Raw genomic sequence first — 19454 nt, 5'->3', positions numbered from 1 at the left:
TTTAATGCAGCATGTTGGCATTTCATTATATTGTACAATGCTGTATAATGGCCTATGCTTCCTAATATGTTGCTGGAAAACAGAAATATGTGTGTTATGTATTTATTTATTATTATATCTGCAGCACCAGCTGATTTTAACTCTGTTGAAGAGGATATATTTCGAACTTGTCATTATTTCAATAAATTTGACAATTTTAAGCTTGACCTACCACTTTCTTAGAGCGATGAGGGACAGGTGGGGCTCGAGAATGCCCCCTCAAAGTGGGGAATGAAAGAAAAAGTTTGAGAACCACTGATCTAGTTTGTTAACTACCACAGTCACGAGTTGGGTCTCGATAGTCTGTCATTTTTAAAAAGTGGGTCCCTAGAAAAAAAGTTTGAGAAACACTGATGTAACTTGTAACTAGTAGTAATATACATGTGATAAATATATACATGCATTACCTGTAATCTGCTGATTTGGTATCTCCACTTCTCGCTTACTGTTATCCAGGTCTGACACACAGATATGAGAACAATAAGGCACATTCTTTACTTCACTGTGGCTCAATACAGCTCCTATATGTTGATATAACTTGTGACTAGTAATAATAGACATGTTATGTACATGATATGCATTACCTGTAATCTGCTGCTTCAGTGCCTCCACTTCTCCCTTACTCTTATCCAGTTGACTTCTCAGATCTGATACACAGATATGAGTTGATGTAAAAAACACATTTAGACCAGGAATCAAGTGCGTCACAAAGTTTGATAAATAAACTACCATATTTTCCGGACTATAAGTCGCTCCTGAGTATAAGTCGCATCAGTCAAAAAATGCGTCATGAACAGGAAAAAACATATATAAGTCGCACTGGACTATAAGTCCGACTATATTTAGAAATGTATTTCACAAAATCAAAAACCAAAAACAGAGACTATGTAACTGGATTATTGAGGCCAAAAAGATTCATTTTAATGAAGACTAAGGAGTGAAGGCAGCCAAGAGGAGGGCAGGAAGGTAATTGCAAAGCAAAAGATTCACTGAAAGAAAATGCCATGTGGTACACCAACATGTATCTAAAATGTGGAGAATACAATGCAATCAAGCATTTTGGGCGATGTGGAGTCACAAGCTGGCAGCAGATTAAATGCTCACGAGAGAAAAAGATGCAGTTTTAAAAGGACATGACCAAAGCAAGCCAGAGATAGACCTATAGGCCCGATGGTAATTGTAAAGCAATTTACAAAAGATTCACTGAACAAAAATGCTGATATGATACATGCAAATTTAGCTTAAAATGTGGAGAATGCAATGCAATCAAGCATTTTGGGCAATGTGGAGTCACAAGCTGGCAGCAGATTAAATGCTCACGATAGAGAAAAAGATGCAGTTTTAAAAGGACATGACCGAAGCAAGCCAGAGATAGACCTATAGGCCCGATGGTAATTGTAAAGCAATTTACAAAAGATTCACTGAACAAAAATGCTGATATGGTACATGCAAATTTAGCTAAAAATGTGGAGAATGCAATGCAATCAAGCATTTTGGGCAATGTGGAGTCACAAGCTGGCAGCAGATTAAATGCTCACGATAGAGAAAAAGACGGTTTTAAAAGGATGTGACGGAAGCTGAGGCAAGCCAGGCAATAGGCCTATATGACCGGCGGTAATTGTAAAGCAATTTACAAAAGATTCACTGAACAAAAATGCTGATGTGGTAAATGCTAAATATGTGGAGAAAGCAATGCAATCAAGCATTTTGGACGATATATTGGCACAAGCTGGCAGCAGAACAAATGCTCGGCTGGCCACCTCCGAGAGAGCGAGAGAAAAAAAAGATGTGCATTTCCAGGGCCTAAATTTCAGCGCGGGATTGCGCATAAATTATTACTAAGCATTGAGCATAATAGTAATAAAAGTCCCGCAACTGTAGCCATCATAATGCGAGAAATTCCCACACATTTTACAGCGCTGTCTGACGTTAATCTAATAATGGAGCAGCCTGAATGTGGGACTATTGACTGGACGGACCAACTCTGACTTCAATAACCCCATGCAGAGACATACACATGCGCGAGTACAGTAGGACCACTTTGGGGCTGCCTCTCTCTCTCAGCAGGATTTGTCACCGCTGAAGTCAAATTATAGCCTAGGTGCTTCCACATCAACCGCTATCGACAGGAAAGGAAAACAAACGTTTAGCGATCAGGAACCGTCAGAAATGTTTAAAACACAGAAGCATGACAGCCTATAATAGGAGAGAACATGGATGTGTTCTCCATTTGAGGAACGTTATAATCGATTGCGGACGTGAACAGACAGCTACAGACACGGAGCGCATAGTAGGCCTACTTTCACTTTCTGTGCGTATTCATTACGTGAAAGATTATTAGTAGCAAAACAGAGATCAAATATTACATGGCAGTGGATTTTGTTTTCAAATTTTTTCATGCATGTCTAGATAACGGGTGAGGAATGTTTAGGAGACAGACTATCATAAATCCTCAAATTATGTCTGGGGTCTTTTATTTAGGTTGCGCAAAGCACAGCACCTTTATTTGGGCCATGGCTTGTATTCGAGTCAGTTATAGGCCTTTATTTCTTGCGTTTTATTGTGAGATATAGGCCTACTTTTCGTTTGGAGCGGCATAGGCGTACCGGTAGGCTATCAAAAGCAGAAGATGTTCAATTCGAGATTTAATTTACATTTGGACTGTTTGATTATGTTGCTAAATATCGGGACTGATGACCACTGAAATCTGTGGGGTATTTAATGGTTCATTATTAAGTTTCATGTATGAAAGAGTGGTGGGATTTCCATCCGCTTGTTGCGAGATAAGGCATCCACTTTCATTCATTCATGGAATGTGTGCTGTGCTTCAAGGGAAACCTTATTCCGTATTACCAAAGAGGTCTAAGATAGGCTAAATTTAGTTATTTTTAAATTATGCATGATTTACTTTTTTATAAAATTCGTAGGCTGATGCCTGGCAGCAACAATTGTGTTTAAATGTAGGTTACTGCTTCAGTCTCTAGCTCAGAAGGGGGCGGCATGCGACTGGTAGCTTGAGAGCAAAGTGTTGGAGACTCATTGTGTAGGACAATGACTTTTAATTGGCAACAATTTTACACCAACCAACAATAAAATATATTAAGAAGAGCTCTTTTATGAGTTAAATTAAAACAAAATTATACTGCCTTTTATTTGTCCGAATCTGAAGCCCGGCTATAAATAGAATCCCGGCGATAATTTGAAGATTTAGGTATGCACGTGTGTTTCAGGCATAGCGCAAGCATTAATCTCTGGCTGAAAGTGCACAGCACAGGAACGCTCTATCGCGGCTGTATACAGCAATGTTTCATGTAGGGTTCATGTCAGTTAATATCAATTAAGTCGCACCTGACTATAAGTAGATAAGCCAAACTATGAAAAAAAATGTGACTAATAGTCCGGAAAATATGGTATATAAGTCGCACCGGACTATAAGTAAGACTAGTATTACGACTAGTGATGGGGACGAGACCGCCTATGCCGAGTCTGAGTCAAGACCGAGTCTTTGAAGGGTCGAGACCGAGTCGAGACCAAGTCCGTTGGTTTTCAAATACAGTCGAGTCCGAGTCAAGACCGAGTCTTTGAGGAAGCAAGTCTGAGTCGAGACCGAGTCCTTTAGGAGTCGAGACCGAGTCGAAACCAAGACCATAAAAACATGTCAGTTTTCATATTCATGACTTAATATCACCCCAGTTAATAATCAACAGTTAGGCCTACAGACTAAGCTAGATTGGGAATTGTTTAGAGGAGCAATTAATATTTATTTAATTAATTAAAATGTAATAACATCCTAATATGGACTATGCTGACCTAGAGATAAATACAGGGGTGATAGTAGAAAAATATCCTGAGCCTGAACTGTTTTCCGTGGGAGGTAAGTGGGCCCCTAAACCAAGATACATGCCCTGATCAACATAATTGTCAAGCGCAGTGGTCCCCAAACTACGGCCCGCCACCTCATTTTGGGTGGCCCCCCAAAACATGTCCGTAGTATATAGCAGCGTTTCTCAAACTGTGGGTCGCGACCCACTACTGGGTCGCGGAGACATGCCAGGTGGGGCGCGAACTGACGTGAAAAACAGGAGTTTTTTAATTTATTTTTTATCTGTAGCCTGGGCCCAGGTAGCACCCGATGCGCAATGGACGCACTGTGTTATTCACAGGGAAGCGCTCGTGTCAAGGCAGCTTAGTTAGTCCCGACCTACATGAGAATTTGAACGTTGTTGTGAGAGTGGTGAATTTCATCAAAACCCGGCCCTTAAAAGCGCGTCTATTCTCCACACTTTGCGAAGAGATGGTAGCTGACCAAAAGGCTGTAGGCTACTGTTTCACAGTGAGGCAAGGTGGCTTTCCCGAGGTAAAGTGCTGTCGCGCGTGTTTGAGCTCCGATTAGCCTCTTCTTGGAGGAAGAGCGCATGTTTGCATCTGCAAGCACGTTCACTAATGAACATTTCTTGACGAAGCTGGCCTATCTTAGCGATATATTTGATATATCTTAGCGATACATTTGAGTTAAATGTCCAGTTACATGGCAAAGACAAGCATCTACCTCACCTAGCAAATAAGATTACTGCATTCACCAAAAAAACTTGAGTATGGGACAGGCGCCTCGATCGCGACAGTATTATGCCTTTGAGATTTCTGAGAGAAATCGCTGAAACGTCTGATTGGGAGGCACTCTTGTGATCCCATGTATTAAACAGTAGGCCTACATCACATCCCTGCAAAGTTTATTTCAAAAATATTTCCCAACCAGCAGTGCTCAGTATGACTGGATTATGGATCCATTTAATGCAGCATGTTGGCATTTCATTATATTGTACAATGCTGTATAATGGCCTATGCTTCCTAATATGTTGCTGGAAAACAGAAATATGTGTGTTATGTATTTATTTATTATTATATCTGCAGCACCAGCTGATTTTAACTCTGTTGAAGAGGATATATTTCGAACTTGTCATTATTTCAATAAATTTGACAATTTTAAGCTTGACCTACCACTTTCTTAGAGCGATGAGGGACAGGTGGGGCTCGAGAATGCCCCCTCAAAGTGGGGAATGAAAGAAAAAGTTTGAGAACCACTGATCTAGTTTGTTAACTACCACAGTCACGAGTTGGGTCTCGATAGTCTGTCATTTTTAAAAAGTGGGTCCCTAGAAAAAAAGTTTGAGAAACACTGATGTAACTTGTAACTAGTAGTAATATACATGTGATAAATATATACATGCATTACCTGTAATCTGCTGATTTGGTATCTCCACTTCTCGCTTACTGTTATCCAGGTCTGACACACAGATATGAGAACAATAAGGCACATTCTTTACTTCACTGTGGCTCAATACAGCTCCTATATGTTGATATAACTTGTGACTAGTAATAATAGACATGTTATGTACATGATATGCATTACCTGTAATCTGCTGCTTCAGTGCCTCCACTTCTCCCTTACTCTTATCCAGTTGACTTCTCAGATCTGATACACAGATATGAGTTGATGTAAAAAACACATTTAGACCAGGAATCAAGTGCGTCACAAAGTTTGATAAATAAACTACCATATTTTCCGGACTATAAGTCGCTCCTGAGTATAAGTCGCATCAGTCAAAAAATGCGTCATGAACAGGAAAAAACATATATAAGTCGCACTGGACTATAAGTCCGACTATATTTAGAAATGTATTTCACAAAATCAAAAACCAAAAACAGAGACTATGTAACTGGATTATTGAGGCCAAAAAGATTCATTTTAATGAAGACTAAGGAGTGAAGGCAGCCAAGAGGAGGGCAGGAAGGTAATTGCAAAGCAAAAGATTCACTGAAAGAAAATGCCATGTGGTACACCAACATGTATCTAAAATGTGGAGAATACAATGCAATCAAGCATTTTGGGCGATGTGGAGTCACAAGCTGGCAGCAGATTAAATGCTCACGAGAGAAAAAGATGCAGTTTTAAAAGGACATGACCAAAGCAAGCCAGAGGTAGACCTATAGGCCCGATGGTAATTGTAAAGCAATTTACAAAAGATTCACTGAACAAAAATGCTGATATGATACATGCAAATTTAGCTTAAAATGTGGAGAATGCAATGCAATCAAGCATTTTGGGCAATGTGGAGTCACAAGCTGGCAGCAGATTAAATGCTCACGATAGAGAAAAAGATGCAGTTTTAAAAGGACATGACCGAAGCAAGCCAGAGATAGACCTATAGGCCCGATGGTAATTGTAAAGCAATTTACAAAAGATTCACTGAACAAAAATGCTGATATGGTACATGCAAATTTAGCTAAAAATGTGGAGAATGCAATGCAATCAAGCATTTTGGGCAATGTGGAGTCACAAGCTGGCAGCAGATTAAATGCTCACGATAGAGAAAAAGACGGTTTTAAAAGGATGTGACGGAAGCTGAGGCAAGCCAGGCAATAGGCCTATATGACCGGCGGTAATTGTAAAGCAATTTACAAAAGATTCACTGAACAAAAATGCTGATGTGGTAAATGCTAAATATGTGGAGAAAGCAATGCAATCAAGCATTTTGGACGATATATTGGCACAAGCTGGCAGCAGAACAAATGCTCGGCTGGCCACCTCCGAGAGAGCGAGAGAAAAAAAAGATGTGCATTTCCAGGGCCTAAATTTCAGCGCGGGATTGCGCATAAATTATTACTAAGCATTGAGCATAATAGTAATAAAAGTCCCGCAACTGTAGCCATCATAATGCGAGAAATTCCCACACATTTTACAGCGCTGTCTGACGTTAATCTAATAATGGAGCAGCCTGAATGTGGGACTATTGACTGGACGGACCAACTCTGACTTCAATAACCCCATGCAGAGACATACACATGCGCGAGTACAGTAGGACCACTTTGGGGCTGCCTCTCTCTCTCAGCAGGATTTGTCACCGCTGAAGTCAAATTATAGCCTAGGTGCTTCCACATCAACCGCTATCGACAGGAAAGGAAAACAAACGTTTAGCGATCAGGAACCGTCAGAAATGTTTAAAACACAGAAGCATGACAGCCTATAATAGGAGAGAACATGGATGTGTTCTCCATTTGAGGAACGTTATAATCGATTGCGGACGTGAACAGACAGCTACAGACACGGAGCGCATAGTAGGCCTACTTTCACTTTCTGTGCGTATTCATTACGTGAAAGATTATTAGTAGCAAAACAGAGATCAAATATTACATGGCAGTGGATTTTGTTTTCAAATTTTTTCATGCATGTCTAGATAACGGGTGAGGAATGTTTAGGAGACAGACTATCATAAATCCTCAAATTATGTCTGGGGTCTTTTATTTAGGTTGCGCAAAGCACAGCACCTTTATTTGGGCCATGGCTTGTATTCGAGTCAGTTATAGGCCTTTATTTCTTGCGTTTTATTGTGAGATATAGGCCTACTTTTCGTTTGGAGCGGCATAGGCGTACCGGTAGGCTATCAAAAGCAGAAGATGTTCAATTCGAGATTTAATTTACATTTGGACTGTTTGATTATGTTGCTAAATATCGGGACTGATGACCACTGAAATCTGTGGGGTATTTAATGGTTCATTATTAAGTTTCATGTATGAAAGAGTGGTGGGATTTCCATCCGCTTGTTGCGAGATAAGGCATCCACTTTCATTCATTCATGGAATGTGTGCTGTGCTTCAAGGGAAACCTTATTCCGTATTACCAAAGAGGTCTAAGATAGGCTAAATTTAGTTATTTTTAAATTATGCATGATTTACTTTTTTATAAAATTCGTAGGCTGATGCCTGGCAGCAACAATTGTGTTTAAATGTAGGTTACTGCTTCAGTCTCTAGCTCAGAAGGGGGCGGCATGCGACTGGTAGCTTGAGAGCAAAGTGTTGGAGACTCATTGTGTAGGACAATGACTTTTAATTGGCAACAATTTTACACCAACCAACAATAAAATATATTAAGAAGAGCTCTTTTATGAGTTAAATTAAAACAAAATTATACTGCCTTTTATTTGTCCGAATCTGAAGCCAGGCTATAAATAGAATCCCGGCGATAATTTGAAGATTTAGGTATGCACGTGTGTTTCAGGCATAGCGCAAGCATTAATCTCTGGCTGAAAGTGCACAGCACAGGAACGCTCTATCGCGGCTGTATACAGCAATGTTTCATGTAGGGTTCATGTCAGTTAATATAAATTAAGTCGCACCTGACTATAAGTAGATAAGCCAAACTATGAAAAAAAATGTGACTAATAGTCCGGAAAATATGGTATATAAGTCGCACCGGACTATAAGTAAGACTAGTATTACGACTAGTGATGGGGACGAGACCGCCTATGCCGAGTCTGAGTCAAGACCGAGTCTTTGAAGGGTCGAGACCGAGTCGAGACCAAGTCCGTTGGTTTTCAAATACAGTCGAGTCCGAGTCAAGACCGAGTCTTTGAGGAAGCAAGTCTGAGTCGAGACCGAGTCCTTTAGGAGTCGAGACCGAGTCGAAACCAAGACCATAAAAACATGTCAGTTTTCATATTCATGACTTAATATCACCCCAGTTAATAATCAACAGTTAGGCCTACAGACTAAGCTAGATTGGGAATTGTTTAGAGGAGCAATTAATATTTATTTAATTAATGAAAATTTAATAACATCCTAATATGGACTATGCTGACCTAGAGATAAATACAGAGGTGATAGTAGAAAAATATCCTGAGCCTGAACTGTTTTCCGTGGGAGGTAAGTGGGCCACTAAACCAAGATATATGCCCTGATCAACATAATTGTCAAGCGCAGTGGTCCCCAAACTACGGCCCGCCACCTCATTTTGGGTGGCCCCCCAAAACATGTCCGTAGTATATAGCAGCGTTTCTCAAACTGTGGGTCGCGACCGGAGACATGCCAGGTGGGGTGCGAACTGACGTGAAAAACAGGAGTTTTTTTATTTATTTTTTATCTGTAGCCTGGGCCCAGGTAGCACCCGATGCGCAATGGACGCACTGTGTTATTCACAGGGAAGCGCTCGTGTCAAGGCAGCTTAGTTAGTCCCGACCTACATGAGAATTTGAACGTTGTTGTGAGAGTGGTGAATTTCATCAAAACCCGGCCCTTAAAAGCGCGTCTATTCTCCACACTTTGCGAAGAGATGGTAGCTGACCAAAATGCTGTAGGCTACTGTTTCACAGCGAGGCAAGGTGGCTTTCCCGAGGTAAAGTGCTGTCGCGCGTGTTTGAGCTCCGATTAGCCTCTTCTTGGAGGAAGAGCGCATGTTTGCATCTGCAAGCACGTTCACTAATGAACATTTCTTGACGAAGCTGGCCTATCTTAGCGATATATTTGATATATCTTAGCGATACATTTGAGTTAAATGTCCAGTTACATGGCAAAGACAAGCATCTACCTCACCTAGCAAATAAGATTACTGCATTCACCAAAAAAACTTGAGTATGGGACAGGCGCCTCGATCGCGACAGTATTATGCCTTTGAGATTTCTGAGAGAAATCGCTGAAACGTCTGATTGGGAGGCACTCTTGTGATCCCATGTATTAAACAGTAGGCCTACATCACATCCCTGCAAAGTTTATTTCAAAAATATTTCCCAACCAGCAGTGCTCAGTATGACTGGATTATGGATCCATTTAATGCAGCATGTTGGCATTTCATTATATTGTACAATGCTGTATAATGGCCTATGCTTCCTAATATGTTGCTGGAAAACAGAAATATGTGTGTTATGTATTTATTTATTATTATATCTGCAGCACCAGCTGATTTTAACTCTGTTGAAGAGGATATATTTCGAACTTGTCATTATTTCAATAAATTTGACAATTTTAAGCTTGACCTACCACTTTCTTAGAGCGATGAGGGACAGGTGGGGCTCGAGAATGCCCCCTCAAAGTGGGGAATGAAAGAAAAAGTTTGAGAACCACTGATCTAGTTTGTTAACTACCACAGTCACGAGTTGGGTCTCGATAGTCTATCATTTTTAAAAAGTGGGTCCCTAGAAAAAAAGTTTGAGAAACACTGATGTAACTTGTAACTAGTAGTAATATACATGTGATAAATATATACATGCATTACCTGTAATCTGCTGATTTGGTATCTCCACTTCTCGCTTACTGTTATCCAGGTCTGACACACAGATATGAGAACAATAAGGCACATTCTTTACTTCACTGTGGCTCAATACAGCTCCTATATGTTGATATAACTTGTGACTAGTAATAATAGACATGTTATGTACATGATATGCATTACCTGTAATCTGCTGCTTCAGTGCCTCCACTTCTCCCTTACTCTTATCCAGTTGACTTCTCAGATCTGATACACAGATATGAGTTGATGTAAAAAACACATTTAGACCAGGAATCAAGTGCGTCACAAAGTTTGATAAATAAAATACCATATTTTCCGGACTATAAGTCGCTCCTGAGTATAAGTCGCATCAGTCAAAAAATGCGTCATGAACAGGAAAAAACATATATAAGTCGCACTGGACTATAAGTCCGACTATATTTAGAAATGTATTTCACAAAATCAAAAACCAAAAACAGAGACTATGTAACTGGATTATTGAGGCCAAAAAGATTCATTTTAATGAAGACTAAGGAGTGAAGGCAGCCAAGAGGAGGGCAGGAAGGTAATTGCAAAGCAAAAGATTCACTGAAAGAAAATGCCATGTGGTACACCAACATGTATCTAAAATGTGGAGAATACAATGCAATCAAGCATTTTGGGCGATGTGGAGTCACAAGCTGGCAGCAGATTAAATGCTCACGAGAGAAAAAGATGCAGTTTTAAAAGGACATGACCAAAGCAAGCCAGAGATAGACCTATAGGCCCGATGGTAATTGTAAAGCAATTTACAAAAGATTCACTGAACAAAAATGCTGATATGGTACATGCAGATTTAGCTAAAAATGTGGAGAATGCAATGCAATCAAGCATTTTGGGCAATGTTGAGTCACAAGCTGGCAGCAGATTAAATGCTCACGATAGAGAAAAAGATGCAGTTTTAAAAGGACATGACCGAAGCAAGCCAGAGATAGACCTATAGGCCCGATGGTAATTGTAAAGCAATTTACAAAAGATTCACTGAACAAAAATGCTGATATGGTACATGCAAATTTAGCTAAAAATGTGGAGAATGCAATGCAATCAAGCATTTTGGGCAATGTGGAGTCACAAGCTGGCAGCAGATTAAATGCTCACGATAGAGAAAAAGACGGTTTTAAAAGGATGTGACGGAAGCTGAGGCAAGCCAGGCAATAGGCCTATATGACTGGCGGTAATTGTAAAGCAATTTACAAAAGATTCACTGAACAAAAATGCTGATGTGGTAAATGCTAAATATGTGGAGAAAGCAATGCAATGAAGCATTATGGACGATATATTGGCACAAGCTGGCAGCAGAACAAATGCTCGGCTGGCCACCTCCGAGAGAGCGAGAGAAAAAAAAGATGTGCATTTCCAGGGCCTAAATTTCAGCGCGGGATTGCGCATAAATTATTACTAAGCATTGAGCATAATAGTAATAAAAGTCCCGCAACTGTAGCCATCATAATGCGAGAAATTCCCACACATTTTACAGCGCTGTCTGACGTTAATCTAATAATGGAGCAGCCTGAATGTGGGACTATTGACTGGACGGACCAACTCTGACTTCAATAACCCCATGCAGAGACATACACATGCGCGAGTACAGTAGGACCACTTTGGGGCTGCCTCTCTCTCTCAGCAGGATTTGTCACCGCTGAAGTCAAATTATAGCCTAGGTGCTTCTACATCAACCGCTATCGACAGGAAAGGAAAACAAACGTTTAGCGATCAGGAACCGTCAGGAATTTTTCAAACACAGAAGCATGACAGCCTATAATAGGAGAGAACATGGATGTGTTCTCCATTTGAGGAACGTTATAATCGATTGCGGATGTGAACAGACAGCTACAGACACGGAGCGCATAGTAGGCCTACTTTCACTTTCTGTGTGTATTCATTACGTGAAAGATCATTAGTAGCAAAACAGAGATCAAATATTACATGGCAGTGGATTTTGTTTTCAAATTTTTTCATGCATGTCTAGATAACGGGTGAGGAATGTTTAGGAGACAGACTATCATAAATCCTCAAATTATGTCTGGGGTCTTTTATTTAGGTTGCGCAAAGCACAGCACCTTTATTTGGGCCATGGCTTGTATTCGAGTCAGTTATAGGCCTTTATTTCTTGCGTTTTATTGTGAGATATAGGCCTACTTTTCGTTTGGAGCGGCATAGGCGTACCGGTAGGCTATCAAAAGCAGAAGATGTTCAATTCGAGATTTAATTTACATTTGGACTGTTTGATTATGTTGCTAAATATCGGGACTGATGACCACTGAAATCTGTGGGGTATTTAATGGTTCATTATTAAGTTTCATGTATGAAAGAGTGGTGGGATTTCCATCCGCTTGTTGCGAGATAAGGCATCCACTTTCATTCATTCATGGGATGTGTGCTGTGCTTTAAGGGAAACCTTATTCCGTATTACCAAAGAGGTCTAAGATAGGCTAAATTTAGTTATTTTTAAATTATGCATGATTTACTTTTTTATAAAATTCGTAGGCTGATGCCTGGCAGCAACAATTGTGTTTAAATGTAGGTTACTGCTTCAGTCTCTAGCTCAGAAGGGGGCGGCATGCGACTGGTAGCTTGAGAGAAAAGTGTTGGAGACTCATTGTGTAGGACAATGACTTTTAATTGGCAACAATTTTACACCAACCAACAATAAAATATATTAAGAAGAGCTCTTTTATGAGTTAAATTAAAACAAAATTATACTGCCTTTTATTTGTCCGAATCTGAGGCCCGGCTATAAATAGAATCCCGGCGATAATTTGAGGATTTAGGTATGCACGTGTGTTTCAGGCATAGCGCAAGCATTAATCTCTGGCTGAAAGTGCACAGCACAGGAACGCTCTATCGCGGCTGTAGACAGCAATGTTTCATGTAGGGTTCATGTCAGTTAATATAAATTAAGTCGCACCTGACTATAAGTAGATAAGCCAAACTATGAAAAAAAATGTGACTTATAGTCCGGAAAATATGGTATATAAGTCGCACCGGACTATAAGTAAGACTAGTATTACGACTAGTGATGGGGACGAGACCGCCTATGCCGAGTCTGAGTCAAGACCGAGTCTTTGAAGGGTCGAGACCGAGTCGAGACCGAGTCCGTTGGTTTTCAAATACAGTCGAGTCCGAGTCAAGACCGAGTCTTTGAGGAAGCAAGTCTGAGTCGAGACCGAGTCCTTTAGGAGTCGAGACCGAGTCGAAACCAAGACCATAAAAACATGTCAGTTTTCATATTCATGACTTAATATCAGTGTTGGGAGTAACGGCGTTTAAGTATAACGGCGTTACTAACGGCGTTAATTTGTCAATAACGGAGTAATCTAATTAATTACTTTTCTCATAGTTACAACGCCGTTATCGTTACTGAGAATGTAAAGCGTCGCGTCGCTGGACCGCAGCAATGGCGACGAGCCAGGGAAATTCGAAGGTAGCATTCTCAAACTGGAAGTACCGACACTACTTCTCTCTCGTTGAAATCAAAGGCAAGAATGTATATGTATCATGCACGCTATGCCCAGGGAAAAAGATATTATCCACGTCTGCCGCAAGCAACTCTAACCTTATGAAGCACCTCACATCTACACACGCAAACACGACGCTTGTTGCCGCTGCTGCTAACCCAGTTCCAAGCCCAACAGCTAGCGTGAGCTCCAGCGAAGGAGACGGAGCCACTACGCTGAAACAAGCAATGCTCGATTTTTCGGGTCAGCAGCAGGTGACCAAGGCCGAGCTGAATACTTTGATTGCAAGGAATGTCGTGGAAAACATGCTACCCCTGTCCAACGTGGAGTCGGAATCGTTCAGAGCTATCCTTTCTAAAATACAAATACGAGGAGGAGGTAGGGGGGTTGCACCGTGCAGAAACACGTTTGCTAAATTCATTGACAGTGAATATGAAAAAATGGATATGGAGCTTAAAAAGATGTTTGAGGAATTAGAATACATTTCTACAACAGCAGACATCTGGACTGCCCACAATAAAAGTTACATGGGTGTGACAGCACATTGGATCAATCCAAATAACATGGAAAGAGAGAAAGCAGCTCTTGCTTGCAGACGATTTAAGGGGCATCATACTCATGACGCCATTGCAGTTGAGCTTGACAATATACACTCAACATATGGGATAACGCACAAAATCACAGCAACAGTGACTGATAATGGGTCTAATTTTGTTAAATCATTTAAGAGGTACCAGCCACTTGAGGAGAGTGATTCTGAAGACGAAGATGACGTGACATTTACAGACATTAATGAAGCTCTACATGCAGCTGATGATAATGATGGCGATGTTGTGATAGCTTTGCCCCCCCACAAGAGATGTGCATCACACACACTAAACCTAATTTCATGCACAGATGTTGACAAGTGGCTGCTGTCAAATACTGCAACAAAGGCTGTGTACAGAAGTGCTACTGCCAAATGTACTGCCCTGTGGAATAAGACCAGTCGCTCAACTTTGGCTACTGAAACGGTTGATGAGTTGGTGTCAAAAAAGCTGCTTGTACCTTGCACAACCCGGTGGAATTCCTTCTATGATGCCCTGGCTCGAATCACTGAAATATCCATGGTAGACCTGAACACCATCTCTTCCAAATTAGGACTAACAGCAATAACGGAAAGGGAACACCAGTTTTTAAAGGAGTACTGTACTGCGATGAAGCCCCTTACAGTTGCTTTAGATATACTTCAGGGAGAAGACAATTGCTTTCATGGAACACTCCTACCAACAATGGAGACATTAATGTTGAAAACAGAAGCCGTTAAAACTGGCCTGCAAATACTGAGGGACCTTCCTGACGCCATCATCACAGTAAGAACTTGAATTGAATATTTTATTATTTATTAAGTGAACACTGCTGTAGTACTCATAATAATAATAATAATAAATGCTACTACTACTAATTATTCTAATAATTATAATAATAATAACACTGATTTGTGTGGATACATACATTTAATGTGATTATTCTTATCATTTCAGGCTATCAAAACCAGATTTGCTGATGTTCTGGGAAACGAAGAGGCTGTACTTGCTGCCGTAACTCTTCCAAAATTCAAACTTCGCTGGCTGCGGTCACAGGACTTGAAGGATAAGGCTAAGGCAAGTTTGCTGGCAGAGTGCCGGAAGATTGAACTTGAAGGACCACAGCCAGGTACCAGCACATCTTCACATCATACAGATTCAGCCAAAGAGAGCGATTTCTTTTCTTTTGAGGAGGATGAGGAGGACACCTCCTCTTCTGCAGAAAACCAGGTGGCAGACTATTTTAGATCTTCAGCACAAAACTTCAACTCTCTGAGTGGATTTTCTCTCATCAAGAAAATTTCACTACGTTACAATGCTGCTACTCCATCTAGTGCACCTGTTGAGAGACTGTTCAGCCTGGGCAAGCTTGTCTTCTCTCCGAAGAGGAACAGATTGTCAGACAAAAGATTTGAGAAGCTTCTCCTCCTACGTTACAACCACTGGTTCAGTCGTTAGATGAGAGGAGTATTTTAGTATAGTTAGTTAGATAGTAGATATAAATGGATAGTGCTCTGTTTAGTGTTCAATATTATACAGATACAGATAATTGCACTAATTAAAGGCCAGGTTTTACTATGTTTCTTATTACCCAAGTTTACAGTTGTGTGTCTTGGTTTTGCACTTGAATGCAAAGTGTGTGAACATTATTTATTTTCAATATTTCATTTTGTTACTGTACTGAATATTTAAGAGTTGGATAGTGCTCTGTTTATTGTGTAATGGCATACAGGTACAGAATTGTACTACTTAAAGGCCAAATTTTCCTTGGTTTCTTTTTACCCAAGTTTACATTTTTGGGTATTGTGTTTTGTACTTGAATGCAAAGTGTGTGAATATTATTTATGTTCAATATTTAATTTAGTTACCTTACGGAATATTTAAGAGTAAGATAGTGTTCTGTTTATTGTGCAGTAGGCCTAATATACAGTTACACAGAATTGCACTAATTAATGGCTAGATTTTCCTTTGTTTCTTCTTACCCAAGTTTACATTTGTGTGTCTTAATTTTGCACTTGAATTTTATTTTCAATATTTATTTTGTATATGTTTTTATTTCTATGCATATCATATGGCAGGCTGCAATCTAAGTTCAAATAAATACCAACTGTTCTGAAATACTGTATGTTTTTATTCTTCAATCAGTTAATATAAATGTCTTTGACGTTAAAGATGTTATAGAACGTAATAGCGTTATAGAACATAAAAATTAACGTCAGTTACTTTGCTGAGTAACTAATTACTTTTACAGTGTGGTAACTGAGTTACTAACTCAATTACTTTTTGGCAGAAGTAATTTGTAACTGTAACTAATTACTTTTTTAAAGTAAGATGACCAACACTGCTTAATATCACCCCAGTTAATAATCAACAGTTAGGCCTACAGACTAAGCTAGATTGGAAATTGTTTAGAGGAGCAATTAATATTTAATTAATTAATTAAAATTTAATAACATCCTAATATGGACTATGCTGACCTAGATATAAATACAGGGGTGATAGTAGAAAAATATCCTGAGCCTGAACTGTTTTCCGTGGGAGGTAAGTGGGCCCCTAAACCAAGATATATGCCCTGATCAACATAATTGTCAAGCGCAGTGGTCCCCAAACTACGGCCCGCCACCTCATTTTGGGTGGCCCCCCAAAACATGTCCGTAGTATATAGCAGCGTTTCTCAAACTGTGGGTCGCGGAGACATGCCAGGTGGGGCGCGAACTGACGTGAAAAACAGGAGTTTTTTTATTTTTTTTTTATCTGTAGCCTGGGCCCAGGTAGCACCCGATGCGCAATGGACGCACTGTGTTATTCACAGGGAAGCGCTCGTGTCAAGGCAGCTTAGTTAGTCCCGACCTACATGAGAATTTGAACGTTGTTGTGAGAGTGGTGAATTTCATCAAAACCCGGCCCTTAAAAGCGCGTCTATTCTCCACACTTTGCGAAGAGATGGTAGCTGACCAAAAGGCTGTAGGCTACTGTTTCACAGCGAGGCAAGGTGGCTTTCCCGAGGTAAAGTGCTGTCGCGCGTGTTTGAGCTCCGATTAGCCTTTTCTTGGAGGAAGAGCGCATGTTTGCATCTGCAAGCACGTTCACTAATGAACATTTCTTGACGAAGCTGGCCTATCTTAGCGATATATTTGATATATCTTAGCGATACATTTGAGTTAAATGTCCAGTTACAAGGCAAAGACAAGCATCTACCTCACCTAGCAAATAAGATTACTGCATTCACCAAAAAAACTTGAGTATGGGACAGGCGCCTCGATCGCGACAGTATTATGCCTTTGAGATTTCTGAGAGAAATCGCTGAAACGTCTGATTGGGAGGCACTCTTGTGATCCCATGTATTAAACAGTAGGCCTACATCACATCCCTGCAAAGTTTATTTCAAAAATATTTCCCAACCAGCAGTGCTCAGTATGACTGGATTATGGATCCATTTAATGCAGCATGTTGGCATTTCATTATATTGTACAATGCTGTATAATGGCCTATGCTTCCTAATATGTTGCTGGAAAACAGAAATATGTGTGTTATGTATTTATTTATTATTATATCTGCAGCACCAGCTGATTTTAACTCTGTTGAAGAGGATATATTTCGAACTTGTCATTATTTCAATAAATTTGACAATTTTAAGCTTGACCTACCACTTTCTTAGAGCGATGAGGGACAGGTGGGGCTCGAGAATGCCCCCTCAAAGTGGGGAATGAAAGAAAAAGTTTGAGAACCACTGATCTAGTTTGTTAACTACCACAGTCACGAGTTGGGTCTCGATAGTCTATCATTTTTAAAAAGTGGGTCCCTAGAAAAAAAGTTTGAGAAACACTGATGTAACTTGTAACTAGTAGTAATATACATGTGATAAATATATACATGCATTACCTGTAATCTGCTGATTTGGTATCTCCACTTCTCGCTTACTGTTATCCAGGTCTGACACACAGATATGAGAACAATAAGGCACATTCTTTACTTCACTGTGGCTCAATACAGCTCCTATATGTTGATATAACTTGTGACTAGTAATAATAGACATGTTATGTACATGATATGCATTACCTGTAATCTGCTGCTTCAGTGCCTCCACTTCTCCCTTACTCTTATCCAGTTGACTTCTCAGATCTGATACACAGATATGAGTTGATGTAAAAAACACATTTAGACCAGGAATCAAGTGCGTCACAAAGTTTGATAAATAAAATACCATATTTTCCGGACTATAAGTCGCTCCTGAGTATAAGTCGCATCAGTCAAAAAATGCGTCATGAACAGGAAAAAACATATATAAGTCGCACTGGACTATAAGTCCGACTATATTTAGAAATGTATTTCACAAAATCAAAAACCAAAAACAGAGACTATGTAACTGGATTATTGAGGCCAAAAAGATTCATTTTAATGAAGACTAAGGAGTGAAGGCAGCCAAGAGGAGGGCAGGAAGGTAATTGCAAAGCAAAAGATTCACTGAAAGAAAATGCCATGTGGTACACCAACATGTATCTAAAATGTGGAGAATACAATGCAAACAAGCATTTTGGGCGATGTGGAGTCACAAGCTGGCAGCAGATTAAATGCTCACGAGAGAAAAAGATGCAGTTTTAAAAGGACATGACCAAAGCAAGCCAGAGATAGACCTATAGGCCCGATGGTAATTGTAAAGCAATTTACAAAAGATTCACTGAACAAAAATGCTGATATGGTACATGCAGATTTAGCTAAAAATGTGGAGAATGCAATGCAATCAAGCATTTTGGGCAATGTTGAGTCACAAGCTGGCAGCAGATTAAATGCTCACGATAGAGAAAAAGATGCAGTTTTAAAAGGACATGACCGAAGCAAGCCAGAGATAGACCTATAGGCCCGATGGTAATTGTAAAGCAATTTACAAAAGATTCACTGAACAAAAATGCTGATATGGTACATGCAAATTTAGCTAAAAATGTGGAGAATGCAATGCAATCAAGCATTTTGGGCAATGTGGAGTCACAAGCTGGCAGCAGATTAAATGCTCACGATAGAGAAAAAGACGGTTTTAAAAGGATGTGACGGAAGCTGAGGCAAGCCAGGCAATAGGCCTATATGACTGGCGGTAATTGTAAAGCAATTTACAAAAGATTCACTGAACAAAAATGCTGATGTGGTAAATGCTAAATATGTGGAGAAAGCAATGCAATGAAGCATTATGGACGATATATTGGCACAAGCTGGCAGTAGAACAAATGCTCGGCTGGCCACCTCCGAGAGAGCGAGAGAAAAAAAAGATGTGCATTTCCAGGGCCTAAATTTCAGCGCGGGATTGCGCATAAATTATTA

At 40.1% G+C, this 19454-nt stretch overlaps 1 protein-coding gene across 6 annotated transcripts in view; it reads right to left on the bottom strand.

The window, feature by feature from the left end:
• LOC143135127 (uncharacterized) overlaps positions 1-19454 on the bottom strand; it is a 110378-nt gene that overhangs the window by 8678 nt on the left and 82246 nt on the right. For 5 of the 6 annotated variants that reach the window (XM_076295850.1, XM_076295853.1, XM_076295854.1 and 2 more), the window contains 8 exons: positions 18201-18263; positions 18024-18074; positions 10262-10324; positions 10085-10135; positions 5450-5512; positions 5273-5323; positions 624-686; positions 447-497 (listed from right to left, as the gene is read on the bottom strand). In XM_076295850.1, the coding sequence (XP_076151965.1) occupies positions 447-497; positions 624-686; positions 5273-5323; positions 5450-5512; positions 10085-10135; positions 10262-10324; positions 18024-18074; positions 18201-18263 (456 nt within the window). The remainder of the gene's footprint in view (positions 1-446; positions 498-623; positions 687-5272; positions 5324-5449; positions 5513-10084; positions 10136-10261; positions 10325-18023; positions 18075-18200; positions 18264-19454) is intronic. The other variant, XM_076295852.1, reaches the window with a different exon arrangement.

This window comes from Alosa pseudoharengus, unplaced genomic scaffold (assembly GCF_046254945.1).
Source record: "Alosa pseudoharengus isolate Yale_2024_CS ecotype anadromous, Long Island Sound unplaced genomic scaffold, YU_APseudo_1.1 YU_APseudo_1.1_scf_2, whole genome shotgun sequence".
NCBI classification, from domain to species: Eukaryota; Metazoa; Chordata; class Actinopteri; order Clupeiformes; family Clupeidae; genus Alosa; species Alosa pseudoharengus.
Note: the sequence above shows the minus strand (reverse complement) of the source record. Positions and strands in the feature narration are given on the sequence as shown.